At 31.9% G+C, this 22,637-nt stretch overlaps 1 protein-coding gene across 1 annotated transcript in view; it reads left to right on the top strand.

The window, feature by feature from the left end:
- Positions 1 to 213: 213 nt before the first annotated feature.
- LOC108908396 (tetraspanin-9-like) overlaps positions 214 to 22,637 on the top strand; it is a 28,424-nt gene continuing 6,000 nt past the window's right edge. The window contains exons 1-3 of the mRNA XM_018712433.2: positions 214 to 464; positions 8,319 to 8,507; positions 12,207 to 12,368. Coding sequence (XP_018567949.1) covers positions 330 to 464; positions 8,319 to 8,507; positions 12,207 to 12,368 — 486 coding nt within the window. The 5' untranslated portion in view covers positions 214 to 329. The remainder of the gene's footprint in view (positions 465 to 8,318; positions 8,508 to 12,206; positions 12,369 to 22,637) is intronic.

The following is a 22,637-nucleotide window of genomic DNA, read 5'->3' on the forward strand; positions in this document are numbered from 1 at the left end:
CCTGAAGTAATGGTAAACAAAACAACAATTTCATACACCATGTAAATCTGGATTTCGACGCGGATAAATAAATACTGTAGCAGTACCGAGGACGTCAATAAATATACATAAATTTTACCTTATTCATGCTAATACAGATTTAAATGTCTGAATAAATAATAGATGTAAATAGCCACGTGTTACCGCTAACACGCAAACTTCTACTAATAAACAGTAAACATTCGGTGAGTCGAACCAAGAACGGCAGAGTTAATGTAGATGTACGATAGCGCCGAACGATAATATCACTTTTGAGAGCAATTTTATCTAATCAGCGTCGCGTATAAACAATGAATCTCTTAGTAGTACAATTATTCTGCAGTGATTTTCGATATGCGCTGGCCAAGCAGTACCGCAAAATGAAGTTTGCTCCCAACGAGCACGTGCTGAGGGTGGCGTTGTTGGTGTTCAGCATTTGTTTCGGGGTAAGTACGGCCGCCTTCTTTCATTTTAATTGTTTAGTTCTGGTCACGAGTGGTTTGAGAGTCACTTGATTGTTAATCTTGTCTCATTATTTATCGTTTTACGCCTTATAAGGTGTGCCAGGCAATTTAGATCACGAGATTAGATTGAATTTGTAATAGTGATAATAATATGAAGGGTTATCCCCTATTCCCGTGAGGTGTATTTCAATTTTTATGCTTCTTGAGCAGTACAGTATGTTATTCTGAATGGCTGCATCCTTTATTTCGAAAGTTACTTGATATAGACCGATCGAAATAACTCATTTAGAGGGAAAAAAAAAGAACATTGTTACATGGACTTTTATAAGTGGAAGTGGTAAAGGGGCTTATAATAAACGAAAAAAGAATAAATGCATGAGCAGGGGTGGCGGAGGGTTGATTTGAGGGGTTGAAAAGTTGTGAAAAATTGTATCATTGGGATTTCTTGACGTCAAACAAAAAAGTATCAAACACAAAAGTTGTAGATCATGCAAAAATCTACAACTTTTGTAGAAGTCACTTTTAACGATAACCTCAAAATTTCCGAGAAAAATGCGAAAACAGGTTTTTTTCTGATTTTTTGTTTTTCATTTCTCATTTCCGCAAAAATTATTTAATTTTGACGAAACTTAGTGAAAGAATACCTTTCTGTGTCTTAATAACCTCACATTTTTTTAGATAAAAAAATCAATAAGTTTACGAGATATTCATTTTTTCCGGTCTGAAACACATTTTTTTCAAATAAAAATTCTGCTTAGAAAAATCATCGTACAGAGTTCTGCCGTGATCATTTTCTTCGTTTTGACATGAAATAAAAAAAAATCCATAATCACAGTTCAAAAACATGCTCAAAAATGCAAAAAAATAAAAAATAACTTGCAACAATAAATTGTTCAGTAATTGTTGATAATTTGTTTAAATTTAAAAAAAAATCAAAAACTGATTACACCGTTCAATTGTACGGGAAAAATACAAAAAATTGTTTGACCCAAAACTTTTGTACTTACAGTATTGCTATAAACATAATTCATAGATATACAGTGTGTCCAAGGTAAGGATGGGATAGCATTAGGATCTAGGAAACGGTAAGAGATACGGGGTGGCTCAGATCAGAAAAAAGTTGTGTTTTTTATACCTAACAATATGCGGTTTAGAAATTTTTAAAATTCCGGGTAGTTCCGGAGATATCCGGAAAAACCCGAAATTTTGCATAATTGTTTTATTGGATGAAGTCAAACAGTATAAAAATCAATACCGCACAAAATATTCAACAATTCTTTTTACTAATAGCAATACTAATTAGAAATAATAAAACATTTCATAAATTCGTATTATTTTTTAACTTTTTAAATTATTGATTAAAAAAAATTGTTGGATATTTTGTGCTGTATTGACTTTTATACTGTTATGCTTCCTCCAATAGATATTTTGAAAGCGTTCAGAGATGTATTTAGAAAAAATTTTAAATGGCAGTTAAAAACCTTTTTAAGTCGATTACAATGGTAATATGTATCATCTAAATCAGAATTAAAAATGACTTTAATAAAATTAACCTGATGATGGTCCCTCGAAGACAAAACGTTGGATTGCAAAAATGTTGACGCCATTGGACTGTAGACTTTGCAGTGAATACTTTGTATTGCTGAAATATCAAATCATCCAGAGATAATTTATCATTTGGGCATTTGTAATTCGACTTAGATGTTTATAGTAATACTGTACAAAAAGAAAGTTTTGAGTCAAACAATGAGACACAGTTTTTTTGTATTTTTTTTCCGTAGAATTGAATGGTGTAATCAGTTTTTGATTTTTTTTAATTTAAACAAATTATCAACAATTACTGAAAAATTCATTGTTGCAAGTCATTTTTTATTTTGTTTACATCTTTGAGCATGATTTTGAACTGTGATTACAGATTTTTTTATTTTACCAAAATGTATACCTATGTCAAAATGAAAAAAAAATTATCATCGGCAGAACTCTGTACGATGAAAAACCTGTTTCTCGCATTTTTCTAGGGAATCTTAATAGTGTAAGATGACGTCTACAAAAGTTGTATGATGATCTACAACTTTTGTACTGGATACTTTTTTGTTTGACATCAACTTTCGCCAGAAATCCCAACGATACAATTTTACACAACTTTTCAACCCCCCAAATCAACCTTCCGCCACCCCTGCTCACGCATTTATTTTTTTTAGTTTATTATAAGCCCTTTTACGATTTCCATTTATAAAAGTCCAGGTGACAATTTTTTTTCTTCAAGTGTAATTTGGTTGGAGTAATATTTAAAAACGGAACTTAAAAACATCATTTTACAGACAAAAAATGTATTTTATAGACTTATTTAAATATTTTACTATTACTTTCATTACGTTTTAGATTTTATCTGTTACTTATGCACTATTATTATTGTCTGAAAGTATTTATCGCATTTCTTATACAGGTTGTTAAAAAAGTAACTCAAAAAATGTAATTTTTGAGTTATGGATGTAATTATATGAATTAGTACTCCTACAATCTATGTGCAAGACCTCCATAATTCGAATTTTAGTACAACGTCTCTATCTTTTAGCTCACTATTGCACTAAAACAATTATTATATTAAATGGCCTGGCAAAAAAATAAAATAAAAGCTTTTAAACCAAAATTTGTCCATACTTTGGAATTGGGAGATGAAGAAAGACGTTTGGCAATTTTGCTAATGGCTACATGGAGAATATTTAAATATTCCTAAATTTTTAAGTGAAATTTTATTTAGTGATGAGGCCACATTTACTACAAATGGGGTAGTTTTGTCCCAAAATTGTCGTCATTGGTCAGCTGAGAATGCAGAATTGATTATAAACGCAAAGAGACAGTATTCGCAAAAAGTTAACGTTTGGTGTAACACTAAATAATAGAATAATTGGCCCTTTCTCTTTTGACGGCAACTGAATGCGAACAGATTTTTAAATTTTCGTAATAATGAATTTCCGAACGAATTAGATTAGATGATTTGCCTTTAAGAAATCTCCTTAATTTGAAGTTTCAAATACTTGGTAGCCCTATTCATAACGCTGCTGCGGTGAGAGAATGGTTAAACGAACATTTTGAGAACTGTTGGATAGGACGAAATAGTCCTTTAATTGAGTGGCCGCCGAGATCACCGGAGTTGACGCCTTTAGATTTTTTTCTGTGGGGTTTATTGAAACAAAAAAAATATAAATCAAGGCCACAAACTGTACACGAGCTACGTGCTAGGGTACTGCAAACCTGTGCAGATATTACCCCAAACCAAATACAAAAAGTAATTACGTAAAAGAATTGAGTGTGTAAATGGTGGATTGATGGAAGTGACAAGAATATAATTATTTAACTTTTGTTGGTTTCAGCTTCATTATTTTATTTTTAAATTTGTCAAAACTAAGATTATTAATAATTATTATAATACCACACTACTAGAGTTTAATTAATTTAATTTGTTTGTGTTTGTTTTGCTTCATGGACAACTTGATATCAACAATAAATTAATGAAAAAAAAGTAGACTTGAGAATTTTTGATTTTTCTACAAAATCGTTATTTATTTTTTTTAATAAAATTTTGTATTGGCCCGGTTTGGAGGGCGGGGTAATCGTGAATTCAGTGGAGTAAATATATTTTTTCTTAAAAAATTCCTAATATAAAAAATTTGAATTTTACTAAAATCCGGTTAAAATCGCACAATAAATAAACAAGGTTTAAAAACAAATGCCACCACAGACCACCTAGACTGGCCGTATCTAATTCCAATGCACGGGTACCAGTGAATGCAAAATCCGGGGAAGTGGAGTGTGGAAGGCAATCTGATCGTGCGCATCTTTAAGCAGATCCGGATTAAGTAATATTTTTATTACATATTAAACATTATATTGCATCTTATGACAAATATTCAATTTTAAGTTTGTAATTCAGAAAATAGTATATTTTAGTGTCATATTAAATAAAACTACAAAATAATTTAAATATATTTATTGTCCTCTAAATAATATTAATTTATTTAATATTTGTCTTTTCGTAGATTTTACCGAATTAAATAATTTGACTTCATGATTTATTCGTACATCGATATACTTTTCACATTCAGCCCTTACAAGTTCTATTAAATGATTACAATTGTTAGGCAAATTATCAAATTGATGTTCATGCAAATTTTCAAATATGTTCACATTCAGAAAGTTTTTTAATACATGATAAACAATTTTATTTTTCTGTAGCCTAGGTGTTCTGCTTTCATCATTATTTAAAAATTTTATTAATTTTTCTGTTTCTTAGCATATTACTACGACATCTCGAGATGGATACGTCAAACAACCACGATCTTTAATAAAAATTAATTGACTGTACGAATACTGAATCTGAAATTAGTTTTGTTTGCGATTTTTTTAATTGAAAAAAATATTTAATTAATTTTCAGCTATCTCGAAATGACGGGAATTGGTAAAATTTCATAAAAATTTAAGACTCACATAAAGTAAATAATTACTAAAAATATTTTACAGTAATTCATTCATTATTTTATAATAACAATATCACGTTAATCACTACACTATGTGGGCGAACAAAATTATAAAGCTAACCCTGGAAACTTGTGACGTTAACCGAAAAATGGCGTACATATTTACCTTTTATATATTCCTTTTTTTTACTTACCTAAAGAAGGAAACTTTTCGCCTCTCTTCACCAACTCGATCACTTCTATTTATACAATGTTTTACAATACACTTGCCCATGATAAAACGTCTAATTATCGAAATCACAGCGATGCGTACACGTCAAATGCTAGGACACGACTGAGCGCTGGGCTCCAAATCAGGCTCCAAAGTGTTTTCACCAAAGTCGCTCTATAAGCCAGTCTAGGTGGTCTGTGGGTCATACTGTATACCATTGATTTCTATATTCATGTTTATAAAAACTAGTATTTATTCTCAAATGCATTGATATATGTAAGTCCTAATAGCCTCCCCTGCTGTGAAAAAACCTTCACTGGAGAAGGTATACAGGGTCGGAAAGTCCCCATGGTTCATCGGCCGTTACGTGAGAGCGATAAAGTTAGTCATAGAAATCCGTGCAATAGAGAAAGATGGCTATAATGAAGGCGTCTAATAGTCACAGCCCATTTCGCCCTTCTACAAATAAGAAGTGGATCTTATTCTATGACTTTCTTTATCGCTCGCACGTAACGGCCGATGAACCATGGGGACTTTCCGACCCTGTATATCCCCAAGTTAAGATAGCGTTTTATATGGTCGAGTGGATCAGTACATGACAGAGAGATTCATTCCAAATTTTAAATCTTTAATTAATTCTAAAAAAAAATTATTGAATTTCTAACAAGGAGTAGATCGTCTAAAAATAAACGATTGACAAATAAACTAATTTCTATTTTCGTTGATTGATCATCATTTGGACAAATATTAACACAAAATGATTGAATTACATCAAACTTAGAAAAGTTAATTTGTTTTATGTTGTAATGGTGTTTCATTTGATTAAATTTAGTACTTATCTAGTTAATAACACCCTGTATAAGAACGAAAACAAATTAAGAATTTATTACGGTGCAGAGAGTTGTAGAGTTTCAAGTAAACATAAATTTTCCTTTAAAAGCAGTTTATTTTTAATCTTAATTGTTAAACATTTAATTGTAAAACAAACTATAAAGTCACCTTTTAAGTCACGCATTGTGAGATTTATATTAATAACGGTTGATTGCAGATGATCTTCACAGGAATTAAAACAAAAATGACGCGTAGCTCAGATACGTCCTCTAAAAGAAAAAATAGTAATAAATAAATAAGTTGTTTGTTGGGGCGCTTTGTACTTTATTTGCTGATTTGTTGACGGTCTACATACCTGATATTAGTATTTACTTAAGACGACGAAGATGTTCGTCTATGTTTGACGTTTAATCAATGTTTTCTCCTGATATTCCTAGTTATGCGTAAATATAGTTTTTGCGTGGGCGAAAATTCTTTTATGTAGAACATAACACGCTAATTTGGCCCATCGTTTGTAGCAAATGTAAGTTTATACGTCATTCCTGTCAAATATTTTAATTGTAAATCCATTCCATTTATTTAAATATTAGGTACTCTGATGATGTTGATGATTACACAAAAATGATGTTTCGGAAAAATTAGACCTTACAACCTATTTCAAATATCACACTTTTGTTTTGCTGTAGACGTTGACGAATTACCTTTAAATATTTATCCAAAATAAATTTAATTTTTGTGCGAAAAAATATCTAGTACAAATAGAATAAAATGAAACGCTTGTTACATTAATTAACAAATACCCTGACCTGAGATTCTTAACTATGTTTAATGTGGGCCAACCCAAACATGGCCAACAAGTGGTGCAATATTTGTACAATTTTCTAAAAAAGGATACACGAGTCCATTTGTCAATTCGTAGCCATTAGTGGTGCACTATTCACATTCTACTGACAGTGGCGTTACTGTAAATTACAAATTAAAATAAAATCATTTAAATTGTCATTGATAGATGCAACTAACCATTTCGAATTAAGTGTTTCAGCAAATACTTCACTGCTCTTTCAATTTCGAATGGAATTAATTTTCAAAATGTTGGCAAGACGGAACACTTTTTGTGTTGAGAAAGATTCTTCTAAATATTTGAATGGAAAAATGAAGTAACTTTCTGCCACAGGTGTTGTCTCTCTTGAAATAATCTTGCACAATCATTTATTAGTACTCGTTCTACTACCTAAAATTTTCTTAAATAAAACCCAATTTCTGAAGCTTTGGACAGGAAAAATCAAGTTGATGTGATATGTGTTGGTTTTCCCTCGGGTTTTCCTAAAGTATTCGATCACAATCATTAAAAGTGAAATTGGAATCGTACTGTATCTCCTCAGTTATGTTATCTTTGCTTAGGTGTTATTTCAGTAACAAATATGCCTTTGTACAGTATCGTGACTTCCAAATTTCATCAATATTCAGGGGTGCCTCAATGGTCAATTCTGAGGACACTATTAATTTTTATTTTCATTAATGATCTCACTAAATGCCTTGATGAAATTACTTGCTCTATGCGAACGAAGTTAAGTTGTTTTTGGAAGTTAAATCTTCTGTTGATTTATTATTAGATAATCTTAACAAATTGAATGTTAACTGCTCAAATCTACTTCTAAATTTGATCCTAAAGTATTGTTTGATGAGTATATTCATTTAATGGCATTTTTTGCATAATTTTAATGAGAAAGTTCAACCCATATACCTAAAGATTATATATCTCATTGGTTTTGGAGCTTTCCTCCTTGGTACACCTCAAGAATAATTACTTTTTTGTTTTAATTTTAATAGTCATTATTCTATTTGGATTTTCAATTATATTTTCTTATTAACAACGATATATTAAATGCAGATTCATTAGTTCTAATAGCTCATTTGTATTTTTTTTTTAATTTTTGACACACTGTAGCTGGACAATGGCTGTCTTAAGACCCTACATTTATATAACAAAAACCTTTAATTTTAGCCACAGAATACACCCCTGGATTTTTTATCTCTACTTAAGAAACAACCTGTATTTTGATCTACAGTCTTGTCATCTTTACATTTATTGTTGTGTCCCTATATTTTTTTTAAATTAGATCTCGCTATTCCCTCAACTTCCATATGACACTGCAAGATATGCAAAGCTGTTTATTGTGTATCTAATAACCACCTAAATTACCTGTTTCAGCACCCATAGATTTTTTTGTCAAATTCACGTCAAAATTTATTTCACCTCCACTATTAGATGATGATTACAAAATTAAAACTACTGATTATTTTTTTTTTTTTCAGGTATTGAGCGTTTGTCTGATTGCTTTGGGCGTAGTTTACGTAGATGAACTGGGATGGCCAAGACGGTATATTGGCTTAGATTTCTTGGAACTTCCAACTTTGGTCATCATACTAGGCGGTCTGAGTTTGGTACTAGCCGTAGTGGGATGCATTTGCGCCAAAAGCTACAGTAAACCTTTCTATGTTTTTGTAAGTAGCCATAAAAACAATCGTACGATGGATATTGTAAGAGTTGTAATTTTTGTAGTTCCACAGGGATCAAACTTAGACCCACTTCTATTTCCAAGTGATATTAATGTTGATGTGCTTGGGTACGACATTACGTACTTTGGTGACAAACTAGCATTTTATTAACGTATTATAGAACTTATGTGTATTGAAATACTACCACTTTTATGCTACCAAAAAAATTATAGGGTTCAAAATCAATTATTCGCAAATGATGCAAAGGAATAATTAAAACTTTCATTAGGTGTTCTAATCCCCAAAATCAATACTGTACTACGAACAGTAAACTGAAACTTACTATCGGTAGTACAAAGATAATATTGTCGAAAGCAGATGGTAAATAAAAAATGCATTAAATTATTTTTATCGCTAAGATAACGGCAATTGTAATGAATATTTGATATCGGAAAAACAAGGGCTAAACATATGCCGCGTGATGGCTTAGAGAAACATGTATGTTCGAGGTAAACAGATCCCTGTTTTGTTTAAAAAAAAGACAGATTAATTTTGTACAATTTATAAATCATTATCCGAAACGACCGGATTGATCCAATATTGAACCAAGATATTAGGAACAAAGGGTTATCTACAATTTGTACGGGATGTTTAACGAATAGTGTCACAAATTTGGAGAGCAGGTAATACAAAAAATTCTTATGAACATTGAAATGAACGCCTAAAAAGCGTTATAAGGAAGCTACATCTCCTTAAGGGTGTAAAACAAAGAGGAAATAGGGGTGTTATTACATATTTCGTGTTGAATTAAAATGAATTTTAATTAATTTTATAAGACATCAGAGCCCGTCTGTGTTAATTCGAATTTAAACTTTATTTCGGTTATAACAAATATCACCCATGGTATTGAAATACCTACATATTGCAAATATCACCATCCCACACTATTATTACGAAAAATTGATAATAATTACGAAATTACCTACTTTAAACAGTTACTAATATTATACGACATTAGAAATAAGAACAAAAAAAAAACTGATTATTAACTTTTATTATTAAGTATATTTTTTAAAAAGTGCCTTCGGGCCCATGTCTATAGTGTGGCTACGATTTAGGTGACACAGGCTTATAACTCAAGTGTTAATTGACGAATCTTTTTCAAATTTTAACCACTTATGCAGATCAATGGGGTGGACATTTGAGGATCATTAAACTTACGTATATCCATAGGTGTGCGTTAGGGGAAATTAAAAGGGGGTCGATTTTTCGGTATTTTTTATTAGCGAATAAAATACGGAAATGCTGATGCCTTAGTCTTAATCAGTATCATCGAAAATATACCCATGTCAAGTTTCATCCAAATCGTATACAGGGTTGTACAGAAAATTCATTTAATACAAATGTAAATAAGCTAATACAGACTGGATAACAAAAAAAAATAGGTATAACAAAACTCAGTTTATTTTCTTAGTTTCAATGTAGCCGCCATCTCTCCTTATACATTCTTCTGTTACCTTTCTTATATGACGATTTACTTTTCGCAGTTGTTCACAAGAAATGTTTCGGCATGCCTCTCTTATTCGTCGTTTTAAATCTTCTATGTTTTGTGGACGATTGGTGTAAACTTTATTTTTAACTGTACCCCAAAAATAAAAATCCATTGGTGTAAGATCAGGAGACCTGGCTGGCCAGTCCTGCAGCGGGCTACGAGGCCCTATCCACTTTAACGGAAAATTAGTATTCAGCCAGTTTCTAATTATTCGCGAACTATGTGCAGGAGCACCGTCTAACATAAAATATAAATTCTGTCTAGCATCTAGCGGCAGATTGTCCAAAACATCAGTAAATTCCGTTTCCAAATGACGTAAAAAATTTTGGGCGTTTAAAGTTTCTATAAAAAAGGGTCCGATAATTCGATCATTAAAAATCGCGCACCAAACATTCACTTTATAAACATACTGATTCTTAGCATTCATTATCCACCTGGGATTGTCTCTTTCCCAATATCGAGAGTTCTGCGTCGATACAACACCATTTGTAGAAAAAGTAGCTTCATCGCTAAAAATTATTTTTTTCAACAAATTTCTGTCGTTCAGAAATTCGCCTTGCACCCAGAAAGCATAGTCTAGCCTCCTTAAATTGTCTCCTTCTAAAAGAGTGTGTAAAATTTTTGGTTTAAAGGGCTTCAATTTATTCTTTTTTAGACATTTTCTTATGGTCTTTTTGTTTAAAAAGTAAATCGTCATATAAGAAAGGTAACAGAAGAATGTATAAGGAGAGATGGCGGCTACATTGAAACTAAGAAAATAAACTGAGTTTTGTTATACCTTTTTTTTTTTGTTATCCAGTCTGTATTAGCTTATTTACATTTGTATTAAATGAATTTTCTGTACAACCCTGTATACGATTTGGATGAAACTTGACATGGGTATATTTTCGATGATACTGATTAAGACTAAGGCATCAGCATTTCCGTATTTTATTCGCTAATAAAAAATACCGAAAAATCGATCCCCTTTTAATTTCCCCTAACGCACACCTATGGATATATGTAAGTTTAATGATCCTCAAATGTGCACCCCATTGGTCTGCATAAGTGGTTAAAATTTGAAAAGGATTCGTCAATTAACACCCGAGTTATAGGCCTGTGTCACCTAAATCATTTACATTTGTATTAAATGAATTTTCTGTACAACCCAGTATACGATTTGGATGAAACTTGACATGGGTATATTTTCGATGATACTGATTAAGACTAAGGCATCAGCATTTCCGTATTTTATTCGCTAATAAAAAATACCGAAAAATCGACCCCCTTTTAATTTCCCCTAACGCACACCTATGGATATACGTAAGTTTAATGATCCTCAAATGTCCACCCCATTGATCTGCATAAGTGGTTAAAATTTGAAAAAGATTCGTCAATTAACACCTGAGTTATAAGCCTGTGTCACCTAAATCGTAGCCACACTGTATACCTAACAACATGTAAAAGGTAAAGAGATATTACCCTAACCATTAAATATTCTTTATCGGAAAAATTCTTCAATATGTGCTCTTTCCAATACTGCTGCTTTTTGCTTTGTATCCTCTCGATCCACTCTTCAAATAAGCAGTAAGCTTGTTATATTTTCCAATATCTATATTTTTGTAGGCCTATATAGTACCCTTCGACATCGAATACTTCGACCACATAGATGACCACATTCTTCATTTATTGTCACTACTCTCCGTTTTTTCCACCATTCACTTTTTCATAATGTTCCCTGGATTTCGCTGGCAATAAATGGAAAATTGCTCTCTTGAGCTTCTTCAAAAACAGCCACAGGAACAACATTACTTTCTTGCATTTTTACCAATTTCAAATGGAACTGTTTATGAAATAATTGATAATAAACAACATACCATAGCAACCAGTAGGTATGAGAAAAACTAACACGTTTCATTGAGTTAAATTGCAAATAATTCTGGTAAAATATTAATTTTTCTGGGTTCAACTCAAAACTCTTTACAAACTGAATATTTACGCTAATATGGTTGTAAATTACCACGACCCACAGAAATCGCCTTGAAAAGTCGACTCCGTTGAACGTTCCACCCAAAAGATTAAAATAAAAGTCGACTTTTATTTTGCCTTCGAAGTTGCACTATCCTTTGACAGTCTGGCAATTAAAAAATACTAATTTCCTTGGCATTTTTCAGTTTGGCCTCACGTTATGCGTCGTTCTCTGCCTGGAACTGACTATTGGTGTCATCGCTTTCAAAAACTCCGGTGAAAGCAGACGTAATCAGACGCAAATCCTTATGGAAATCCAATACAAGAACAGCAGCTTCCACGATTTCTTTAGGAGTATAGAAGAACATGTAAGTCTGAAGTGATGTGTGGGGGTGCAAAACTAACAGAAAGGTGATGATTTGAAACGCATGAAAATCATGAAAAATACTGTGAAGTACAATATTACTGCTGTTCCTGTTATCTAAAATGATTATTTTGATTTATGACTCGAGCAGTATTGATAGTCTTGTTGGGTATTTTTGCTACGTTGAAAATCACATTACATAGTCAACGTTTCGAAAAATGCTGTCAAAAAACTTTCAGTCAACTGTATAACTAAGTCTTTGATAATGAAAACAGAGGGTTTTTCGAAACTATAACTTGTGTAATACGTGTCAGTGATTATTGTGTAGTGGTGATATTATCTACTTTCTCAGTGCGAGACATTTTTGGTTAGGCAAAACTAAGTTTATGAAATGATTGACTGATTCTTATATAATGCGTTTTTTTATCAGGACAGCAAAAGTTTTCATTTAGTATCAAATCCTGTTTACTTGGAATGCATCTTGTACATACTTAAAATGTTTGTTTTCTGTATTGCAAAATATGTACTTAATATTTATGGAATAATATAAAAACGTAACCCCCTATAGTAATATCCGAATACTAATGAAATATACAGTATATTTTATATTTTTCTGATAATTTAGAAACAGTATTTGTAGATCTCTTCACCGAAGGTATCATTTTAAACAAAATTGGTTAGTTTTGCATTCTTTTTGCACAAGAAGACTGTAAATATTTATGTATATATTTAAACTATATGTAAATGCACTTTAGTACGTGCATAAAATAATTTATTGCTGTAAATATACCTTAAATAAATGTATGTTGTGTTGTTTATGTTTTTATTTTTGTTTGCACTCACTGCCAGCAGGTGCACTTTAAATTATGTGTTATTATGTGCGCTAAAAAATTTCTATGAATCCTCAGGTAAAAATAGACAAAAAGAATTACATAGAGCCGGACACACTCCGTTTTCGAGATACAGGTTGATGAAAATTCTAAAAAAAATGTTTTATATCGCGAAAGCAAAGATGTTTAAGTAAAACTTGTTGTGACTTGTTATGACTAGTCTGCAGTAGAGAATATAGGCTGTGTAGGCTGCCCAATTAATTCGACAAATAAAGTAGTACGGTCCTGTGAAAAATGATAATTAGTACTATTTTGTCCTGGTTAAAAATTATTTTTTGGTTTTTCTAGGGTTGCTACGGTTTTATGGAAAATTTAGTTTATTTAAGTTCACCTCATAAACTTGTTTACGATTATTAGTTAAGAAGATATAAGTAGGCTGCTGACTAATAATGTCAAATAATCCCTCGTAATGAATAAGGTATCTTTGTTGCATGCACCATTTTGCAAAATTATAATGCCGTCAATATTTCTAAATGTTGAATTATTTTTTTGGAATCTTTAACACTGTATCTTTTATATACACCTATTTATTTTTACCTAAGGAACATCTCCTTATAGTTTGCCTACTTAATACTGAAATATCCTGTATAATGGTAGTTTACATTCTGTAATCGTTGACATTTCGACAAGTTTAAAACAAAACTAATATCCAAATTTTCCTAAACTATTCTAAAAGCATCAGGCTAATTCAAACAAGTTCAAAATTTTTCCTAAATAGTCTTAAATCAAATAAAATTAGACAATACTCATCGATGCCAAAAATCTAGATATGCAAAATCCCACAGACAAATCTTCCCCAACTAGCAACGAAACTCAATCTAAAAAGTTCGGTTGGAAAAAGAAAGGATAAGCCTGATAATTTTTTTAAATATATTTATTGTTCTAAAGTATAAAAGTACATATATTTATTGTTTTAAAATATATATTGTCTTAAAATATATTCCTTCTGTATTAATTGTCACACGGGCTCATTTATCAAACAACTATAAATACCAATCAAAATTATCTTCCTCTTCCTCGTTCTCTTCCTTCTCCTTCTGAGTTTCGTCCTATGATTTTCCATTAATTTATATTCATCCTTCTTAGAAGATTAACGCCCTTCCCCAAAATAATCAGAAATAGTCATCGGACGCATTTGGCAGGATCAGATTCTGAATCAGCACCGGCAAAAACCCCCGAGATCCATTTTTCCAGTCATTTCGGGAACTCTAGATTTCAACCCCCCTGCCGCCCCCTCCACGAGAACAGGGGATATTTGTCACCCTCGAATTCGGAATCAGCACCCGCGAAAACCCCCCGAAATCCATTTTTCCAGTCACTCGGAGAACCTTGCAATCCACGTGCCCCCCGCGCCCCCCAGACGGCCGGAAGTCGCCCCCCGGGGGGTCGGGTGGACTGGATAGATGCATATTCGAATTCTGCGCCCCCCAAAACCTCCGAGTACCAATTTTTGCGGTATTTTGTGCACTTTGGCAAGTTTCTCGGATGCGATGCACTTCTAGATGCACTTTATGCATCCGCGATGCATTTCCGCCACTTCCGGATAATAAAAAAGGCGGGACTTTTTTCCGACGGTCTTTCTGAACAAACTGCAAAAAACCGCATTAAAATCGGACCGGGCCGCGAAAATTTAAATATTTTTCTCTCTATTGCCTGGTCTAATTAGCCTTTGTCACTGATAACACAACAGTAAGAATACAATATGTTGCTATGAACGATTTTATTACATTATTGAACAATGTCAAACTAACAGGTGTGTGTTTCTGTGTTAATTATATTTAAACATATTCTTAGTTTCCATTTCGGATAGTTATTTATTATTTGTTGTCTACTAGGTATTGCTAATTTGTCTCAGACAGTTGAGAACTGTTGTTGTAGTGGCGTGTTGTGGTGAAATAATGAGTGCCTTTATTCTCAATCCCGCAAGTTATGAGGTGATGAGTGTAATCCGATTTCTTCTTGCAAATTTCTAACAAAATCTAAACTATTTATGGGGATGGTGTGCTGAATCGTACTAATGTGTACAAGTGGCGTCGAGAGTATAAAGCTGGCAGAACGAATGTTCATGATGAACCAAGGAGAAAAATCGGGGCAACTTTGTTCTGTGATCGTATAGGGATTCTCCTCATTGACTTTTTGCCTCAGAGGAGGGCGTACAGAACAAAAGAAGGGGAATGTTAACGAAAGGAATGTGCTTGTTGCATGACAATGCACGTCCTCACATAGCTAGAGCTACAGTGACTCTATTATAGCCACTGTAGCTAGAGCCACAAAGCAACTCTTGGATTGCTTCGGTTGGAACATCGTCAATCATCCCACTCACAGCCGTGATCTGGCACCTTCTGATTTTCATCTTTTTTCTTCTCTGGAGATGTTTATGGATGGAAAATGGTTTTCTACCGACGATAATGCCGCCAGTGCTTTGAAACAATGGGCCCGAGAGATGGCGATAAATTTTTTTGACGGAAATCTCCCTTGACTCATAAAGTGCTTTGAGGTTGAAGGTGGTTACGTCGGAAAATAGTGTTTGATAAACCTTTCGAAATATGTAAATTTTCTTAAATTTACTGCCCTTTCGATTTCTTAAAAATTGAGTACACTTACTTTATGGATATGCCTCGTATTTATTTGTTAGTAAAAACAAATATATGAAGAGAATAATTGTTTTCGAATGTTAGGTTATTTAATATTTTTAATATTTTATAAATGAACACGAGTTTTTAGTTTTATGTTCAATTAATTAATCAGTTTGATTATTAATTTTTAAAGAGTAGCATGGTACCTACCTATTTAAAATGACAGTACGGCTAAAAAAAACACTTAACCGTCCATAACACTTCGTTAATAAAGTTAGGATCCGATGCACTTTGATTTTGAAACCAATTGCAAAATCAAGACGACTGGGGAAATCAGCTGTTTCGCTTCAACATTCAACGCAACATTTTTTTTTCGATATTCTATCTTTTCGAATACGTGGTTAAAATTAATGACATTATAACTGAATCACCTTGTATGTTATTTAAATTACGTTACGCACACCCTGTATAGTGAACTTTTTGTGCATACTGTGCTATTACTTTGAGATTATTGCTGGCATTTATTTTGATGGCACATTGTAGCATTTACTGAAGCAATTGTGCTGAGGTGCATTTTATCATTTCATTGACAATACGTATTTTAAAAGCAGATGGATAGTAAATATAGGCATCGACGCATGTATTTCTTGGTTGATGGATTGGTAGGTCACATGATCTCGAACGGCCAACTTATTCTTCATATTTGATAGTTTTCTTTTGCGGAGTTATAAACATTCAAATTCATACATTTATAATTGATGGGTTCGAGTATTGTATTACATAATTTTACTCTTTTGAAAAACAATATACTGTGGAGGAAGATAAAAGCTATTTGTATGTAAATTATCCAGAAAAACTGAATTTCAAAACAACTTGACAGTTTTGGAAACAGTCTGTTCTAAGTAATTATCCTCCACAAATAGTTACATCAATGATAAAGTACTTAACTCGAAATCAAGTGGTAAAATAACGTCGAGCTAATTAGAGATCCACAATTTTCTATTTTAATTCGTGATATTATTTTAAAATGGTAAATACTTATTACCACACAATTAAAAAAGACACTATAAAAGTACGTGTATTTATAGAAATAACATATTTCAATTCCATAATTCTCGGAAGCACTTTTAGCAGAGATTTAAAGATTTAGGTTGTTGGATCGTAATTGGATTTGGAGATTATCTGAAAAACTTCAAGATGCTTCGTTTCAAAATAACAAGTTGAATGTCAATTTGATAAACAAGCAATTTGATGGTAGATACCATGAAGCGTGAAAGGCGTATTATTATAACGATTACTTCAATCAGTAAATTAATACAAAATTGAAATTTATCTTCTAGTAGAGTCATTGAAGCTTTTCTCCTCCGGATTCTTTGAAACTGAACCGATCGACTTGAAATTTGGCAGATAGTTAGAGAAAAGGTCAATGAACATTAGTGACATAGCGCCGATCGACGCTTCCACCCTGTTGGGGATTGACACCCCTTCTAGGGGGTGGATTTTTTTTTCAAAAATAACGCTAGAAATCGATAGAGAATCACATTTTGAGAAAAAAATATTCGAAGAATGCTTTCGAGAAATCAATAATTTTATTTACCATTGGAATTTTGAGTGAAAAAAAAAAACACTTTTTCAAAGTACTTTTCGCGAATAACTCAAAAACTACGCATTTTATTAAAAAAAAGTGTAATGAACAAAAATTTAGCTTATAAATAAACAAAGAAAAATGTTATTTAAAAAGTGTTGTACGTCCTATACAAAGCAAAAATTAATCGTAGACCCTTTACCATTAATTTTGTTTTAGTGTTTTTCATACGATCCTGAAGTTAGACCGGTTTAGAATGAGTATTTTTTTAATAATGTACGGTAATAGTTGAAAACGTATTTTTCATTATTCAAAAAAAATTGCCTTATTTATATAATAATTCTGAAACTATGAAAGATGCGTAAAAAATGATAGACAACAAAAATGTAGCATTTTTTAAACAAATATTTTGCTTTTTTTCATTCCTATAGCATAAAAAATAAAGGAGACATCTCCACTTGAAGTATCCATTTTAGTAAAAAGAGGACCTGTCTCGAGCCCTTCGATCCTTTCCCTTTAAAAAGCCAAGGACTTAAAAAGTTTTATATGCAAACGATCTTACAGCTCCTGAAATTATTTTTAAAATGCTTTTTTGTAGGATACTATAGCTTCAAAATTAACCGAGTTATGGTAAAAAAAAAAACCTATGACATTTTTTCGGAGCAAAATAGGCATTCTAATTTTTATATATTATGTATTATATTATACAAATAAAATAAGTAAAAAAAAATAGTGTGATTATTTATATGCAGCGTAGCAATTTTCTTATGATTGATTATATTTAAAAATCGATTATAATAAAAATATTTTACATTAATATTGGTAAAAGGGTAGTTTATAAGAGTTGAAAATAACAAAAGTAAAACATTCTTTCATAAACAATAAAAGATAATTTTTATTTTAAATTATTGCACAATTATAGCATTCCAAAATTTAAAACGTAATTTTTTTATCATTTTTTTAGCACAGATGTGATTTATTAGGATTGAAAAGTGTTATGAGATACAAATTCTTTCATAAGCAATGAGGGAATTTTTATTTTAAATAATTACACCGTTAAGCATTCCAAGCTTTTAAAAAGTAATTTTTTATCATTTTTATCAATTGGGATTGAAAGGGAAAAATTCTTTTGTTAGGTAACTTTTATTTTAAATAATTGCACGATTTAATCATTCCAAATCTTTAAAAGTAATTTTTTATCATTATTTTTTGTATAGGGGTAGTTTTTAAGGGTTTAATAAAGGGTCGAAAAGATCAAATATATCATAAAACATGTTCGAGAACATGGAACATTATTTAATATTTGTGTTTGAACAAGATTTTTATCAATAAAATGCTTAAAACTTAATTTTTTCAATTTTTTTTCTTATGGGTAGTTTTTACCCCTAAAAAACAAAAAGTGTCAATCGGGCTGATGTGACTTTTGAACTTGGACCTAAGATGAGCCTTATTCTAAATATTCATGCAAATCCATGCAGTTTCAAAGAATTCGGACGTTACAGCTGATTTTCAGCTTCAATGATTGTACTATTCCTAGGATTTTAGAAAGGATTACTGACCAACTAAAGTTTATACTTAAGTTAAATATTTACATAATACTGACTGTTTTCCAGTCTGTAAATTTAGGAAGTTATTAATTGGTTCAATTCGGAATAAAACAAGAACATATCATATTTATTCAGATATGAAGCTTTAAATGAATATTGACTCAAAAATTTACTTAAAGGCCAATTCCCTTATTTGGTTTATGAATATACAAGTCAGTGTGGATATAAGTATAGGATATACTATAAGATAAGTATAGGATATAGTACGTTATTTAGTATTCCGGAAACTGTTCTTAACTGATAATGGTATTTCCAGGAAAAAAAGAAACCATTCGTTGATTACTATTTCTTTTTAATTAGGCAGGTATAACGACGTCAAATAAACATAAAATTACTCAAATTATTCATTTCACAAAGAAAAGGAATTTTTAGTTTGAAATTCAATTTTGCATGGACCCCAACGTAAAAGTTTAGAAGATTGCAGTAGAATGTATTTTATTATCTTCGAAACAGAGAGGTGGATCAACTCCCAAAAAAATAATATTTGATATACTGAATTTAAAATAGTATTCTTAAAAATTTGCAAAACTTTTTTTTTTGAAACGAATAATTTTAGAATTATATAATATAACTTTTCATCAAAAGATTTCAATAAATAATGTAAGAAAGTATGTAATCAAATGATAATGGTGTCTGAAAAGGATGGACAACGCTTGAGCACAGGTTCCTTGGATAAAAATAAGACTATTTAGCCTAACTTACCTATATACAAAAGTGCACGCCTACTGAGATATAGCCTTCTAAATATACAGGGTGTTTCATAATATATGCGCAGGACTTCAGGATGTGATAGCTCGTCCAAAAATTTGAAAAAAAGTCTGTATTAACTTACCCTCTAAAATGCACAATTTTCGAGATACAGGGTGTTGAAATTGAAAAAAAAATTTCGTTTTTTGCGAATATCTCCTGAACCGTTTATCGTACAGAAAACAGCTTTTGTAAGCATTTATTACTCATAATAAATTATGTTCTGTGCGAGAAAAATTTTTTTTCAAAGTCATAATTTGTGAAGATTTTGAAGGGGAAGTGGGTGTTTTTTCCCCAACTTCTACGCCACTGGAAAAAGTACGGTTTTGAGCCCATTTGAACCGCCAATGTTTTCTACACAAAAAAGTACTCTTGGTCATAACCTCTAAAGTTGACCGTTTTCGAGAAAAATCTACTTTTATGTTGAAAAACATGGTCAATTTTTTGAAATAAAATTTGTGTTTTACTAAATGTATTATAATTTTTTTTATCAAGTAGGCTTTAAATTTTAAAACAAAAATTTGTATTACAAAAGTAAAAATGAATTACACAAACGCTGAAATGTGCGAAATGCATTACCTTTACGGAATGGAGAGCGGTAATTCGGCAGAAGCAAGGCGGTTGTATCAAGAAAGACATCGTGATCGCCAAGTACCACATCATACCTTGTTTCAACGCATTCACCAACGACTATGGGAAAATGGAAGTTTTAAAAAGAATACTGCTGATAATGGGCGGCCTATGGAAGCTGCAAATGCCCAAGTAGAAGAGGCTGTCCTCAACGAAATTGTACCAGAAAAATTGCTCACAACTTAAACATACCTCACTCGACGGTTTAGAGAATTTTGAAAAGACAACTTTTGTATCCCTACCATATCCAAAGAGTACAAGCCTTATTGTCAAGAGATTTTCCGCCAAGATTGGCTTTTTGTAGATGGATGCAAGACAAAATAGCTCAAAATCCTCAGTTCGGAGCCCAAGTTATGTTTACCGATGAAGCATCTTTCTCGAGAGATGGTATTTTCAATTTTCACAATAACCACATATGGGCTGAAGAAAATCCACATGAAATTGCAGAAGGCAATCATCAGCAACAATTTTCCGTGAATGTTTGGGCTGGCATCGTCGGTGATCATTTGATAGGCCCACATTTTTTACCGAACAGATTAAACGGTGCAGATTATCGACAATTTCTAGAAGAAGTACTGCCGGAACTGCTGGAAGATGTACCGCTTCAAGTAAGAGAAAACATGTACTTTATGCATGATGGAGCTCCGGCCCACTTTAGTTTGGTTGCTCGCCAATACTTGGACGACGAATACCAAGACCGTTGGATCGGTCGAGGAGGTCCCCACCCTTGGCCCCCGCGATCTCCCGAACTTAATTGTTTAGATTTTTTCTTTTGGGGCCATCTCAAAACCCTAGTCTACGCTACTCCAGTTGAAAATGTTGATCAATTAAGAGAACGCATTGTTGCATCTTGCGACATAATTCGGAACACTCCGGAAATTTTCTTGCGTGTTAGACAGTCAATGCGTCGAAGAATTGCTGCGTGCATTGAAGCTAACGGAGGACATTTCCAACTGTGTACGATTTGTTTTTTTTTAATTTTGCAACTATGATGTTAACGTTTGGTTTTGTTACTTGTTCTAACGATTAAATAAATTTTGTTTAATTAGTAAAAAAAATTTATTTCAAAAAATTGACCATGTTTTTCAACATAAAAGTAGATTTTTCTCGAAAACGGTCAACTTTAGAGCTTATGACCAAGAGTACTTTTTTGTGTAGAAAACATTAGCGGTTCAAATGGGCTCAAAACCGTACTTTTTTCAGTGGCGTAGAAGTTGGGGAGAAAAACACCCACTTCCCCTTCAAAATCTTCACCAATTATGACTTTGGAAAAAAAAATTTTCTCGCACAGAACATAACTTATTATGAGTAATAAATGCTTACAAAAGCTGTTTTCTGTACGATAAACGGTTCCGGAGATATTCGCAAAAAACGAATTTTTTTTTACAATTCCAACACCCTGTATCTCGAAAATTGTTCATTTTAGAGGGTAAGTTAATACAAACTTTTTTCAAATTTTTGGACGAGCTATCACATCCTGAAGTCCTGCGCATATATTATGAAACACTCTGTAGGATAGAAAACCTAATTTTTTCAAATAATTTGGAAACTATTTTTCTTAGAAACTTCAAATTTGGTACACATATTTTTTTATATAAGGCCAATGTAAATATAGAATTTGGAGAGAATACATATATAGGATGTTCTCTTTCTAGTGTGTAGCCCAGCGATGCCAGAATTTATATTTTAAAAAATAAGCACTATTTTAGAAGATGTTTTGCCTATTACAAAATCTTGATATCGTTTATGGATTTCGAGTAAAATTGGCATTTTTTATACATTAAATATAGGCAAAAACTCCGAATACTAAAAAATAATTTATAACTGCAGCCTCAAAACAGGGAATAATAATAAAAAAACACATAAAAAAACAAAATTATCTACACATTTTTAGACGTATTTAATCAATAAAATAAAAAATCAATAGTAGTATTTGAAATAAACAATATCAACATTAACATTTTAAATAAACCTAAATTGACATTAGTAATCACATTAAAGTAATACTAAATGCTCAAAGTGACCTCCTTGATCTTGAACGCTGGCATTAATTCTTCTTAGGAAATTAAAATGATTTTTATAAAATAATTGTGCATGACCTCTCATAACATTTTGGTATTCATTCCCATAATTCGTTGTCTGTATTTCTTACTGAAAAGCGATAAACTGTGGTCCTCAACGCTCCCTAAAGGAAATAATTACATGGGTTTCCATTCGTAGTGTTATCGATAACTCTTC

Source organism: Anoplophora glabripennis, unplaced genomic scaffold, assembly GCF_000390285.2.
Source record: "Anoplophora glabripennis isolate ALB-LARVAE unplaced genomic scaffold, Agla_2.0 scaffold202, whole genome shotgun sequence".
In the NCBI taxonomy this organism is placed as follows: Eukaryota; Metazoa; Arthropoda; class Insecta; order Coleoptera; family Cerambycidae; genus Anoplophora; species Anoplophora glabripennis.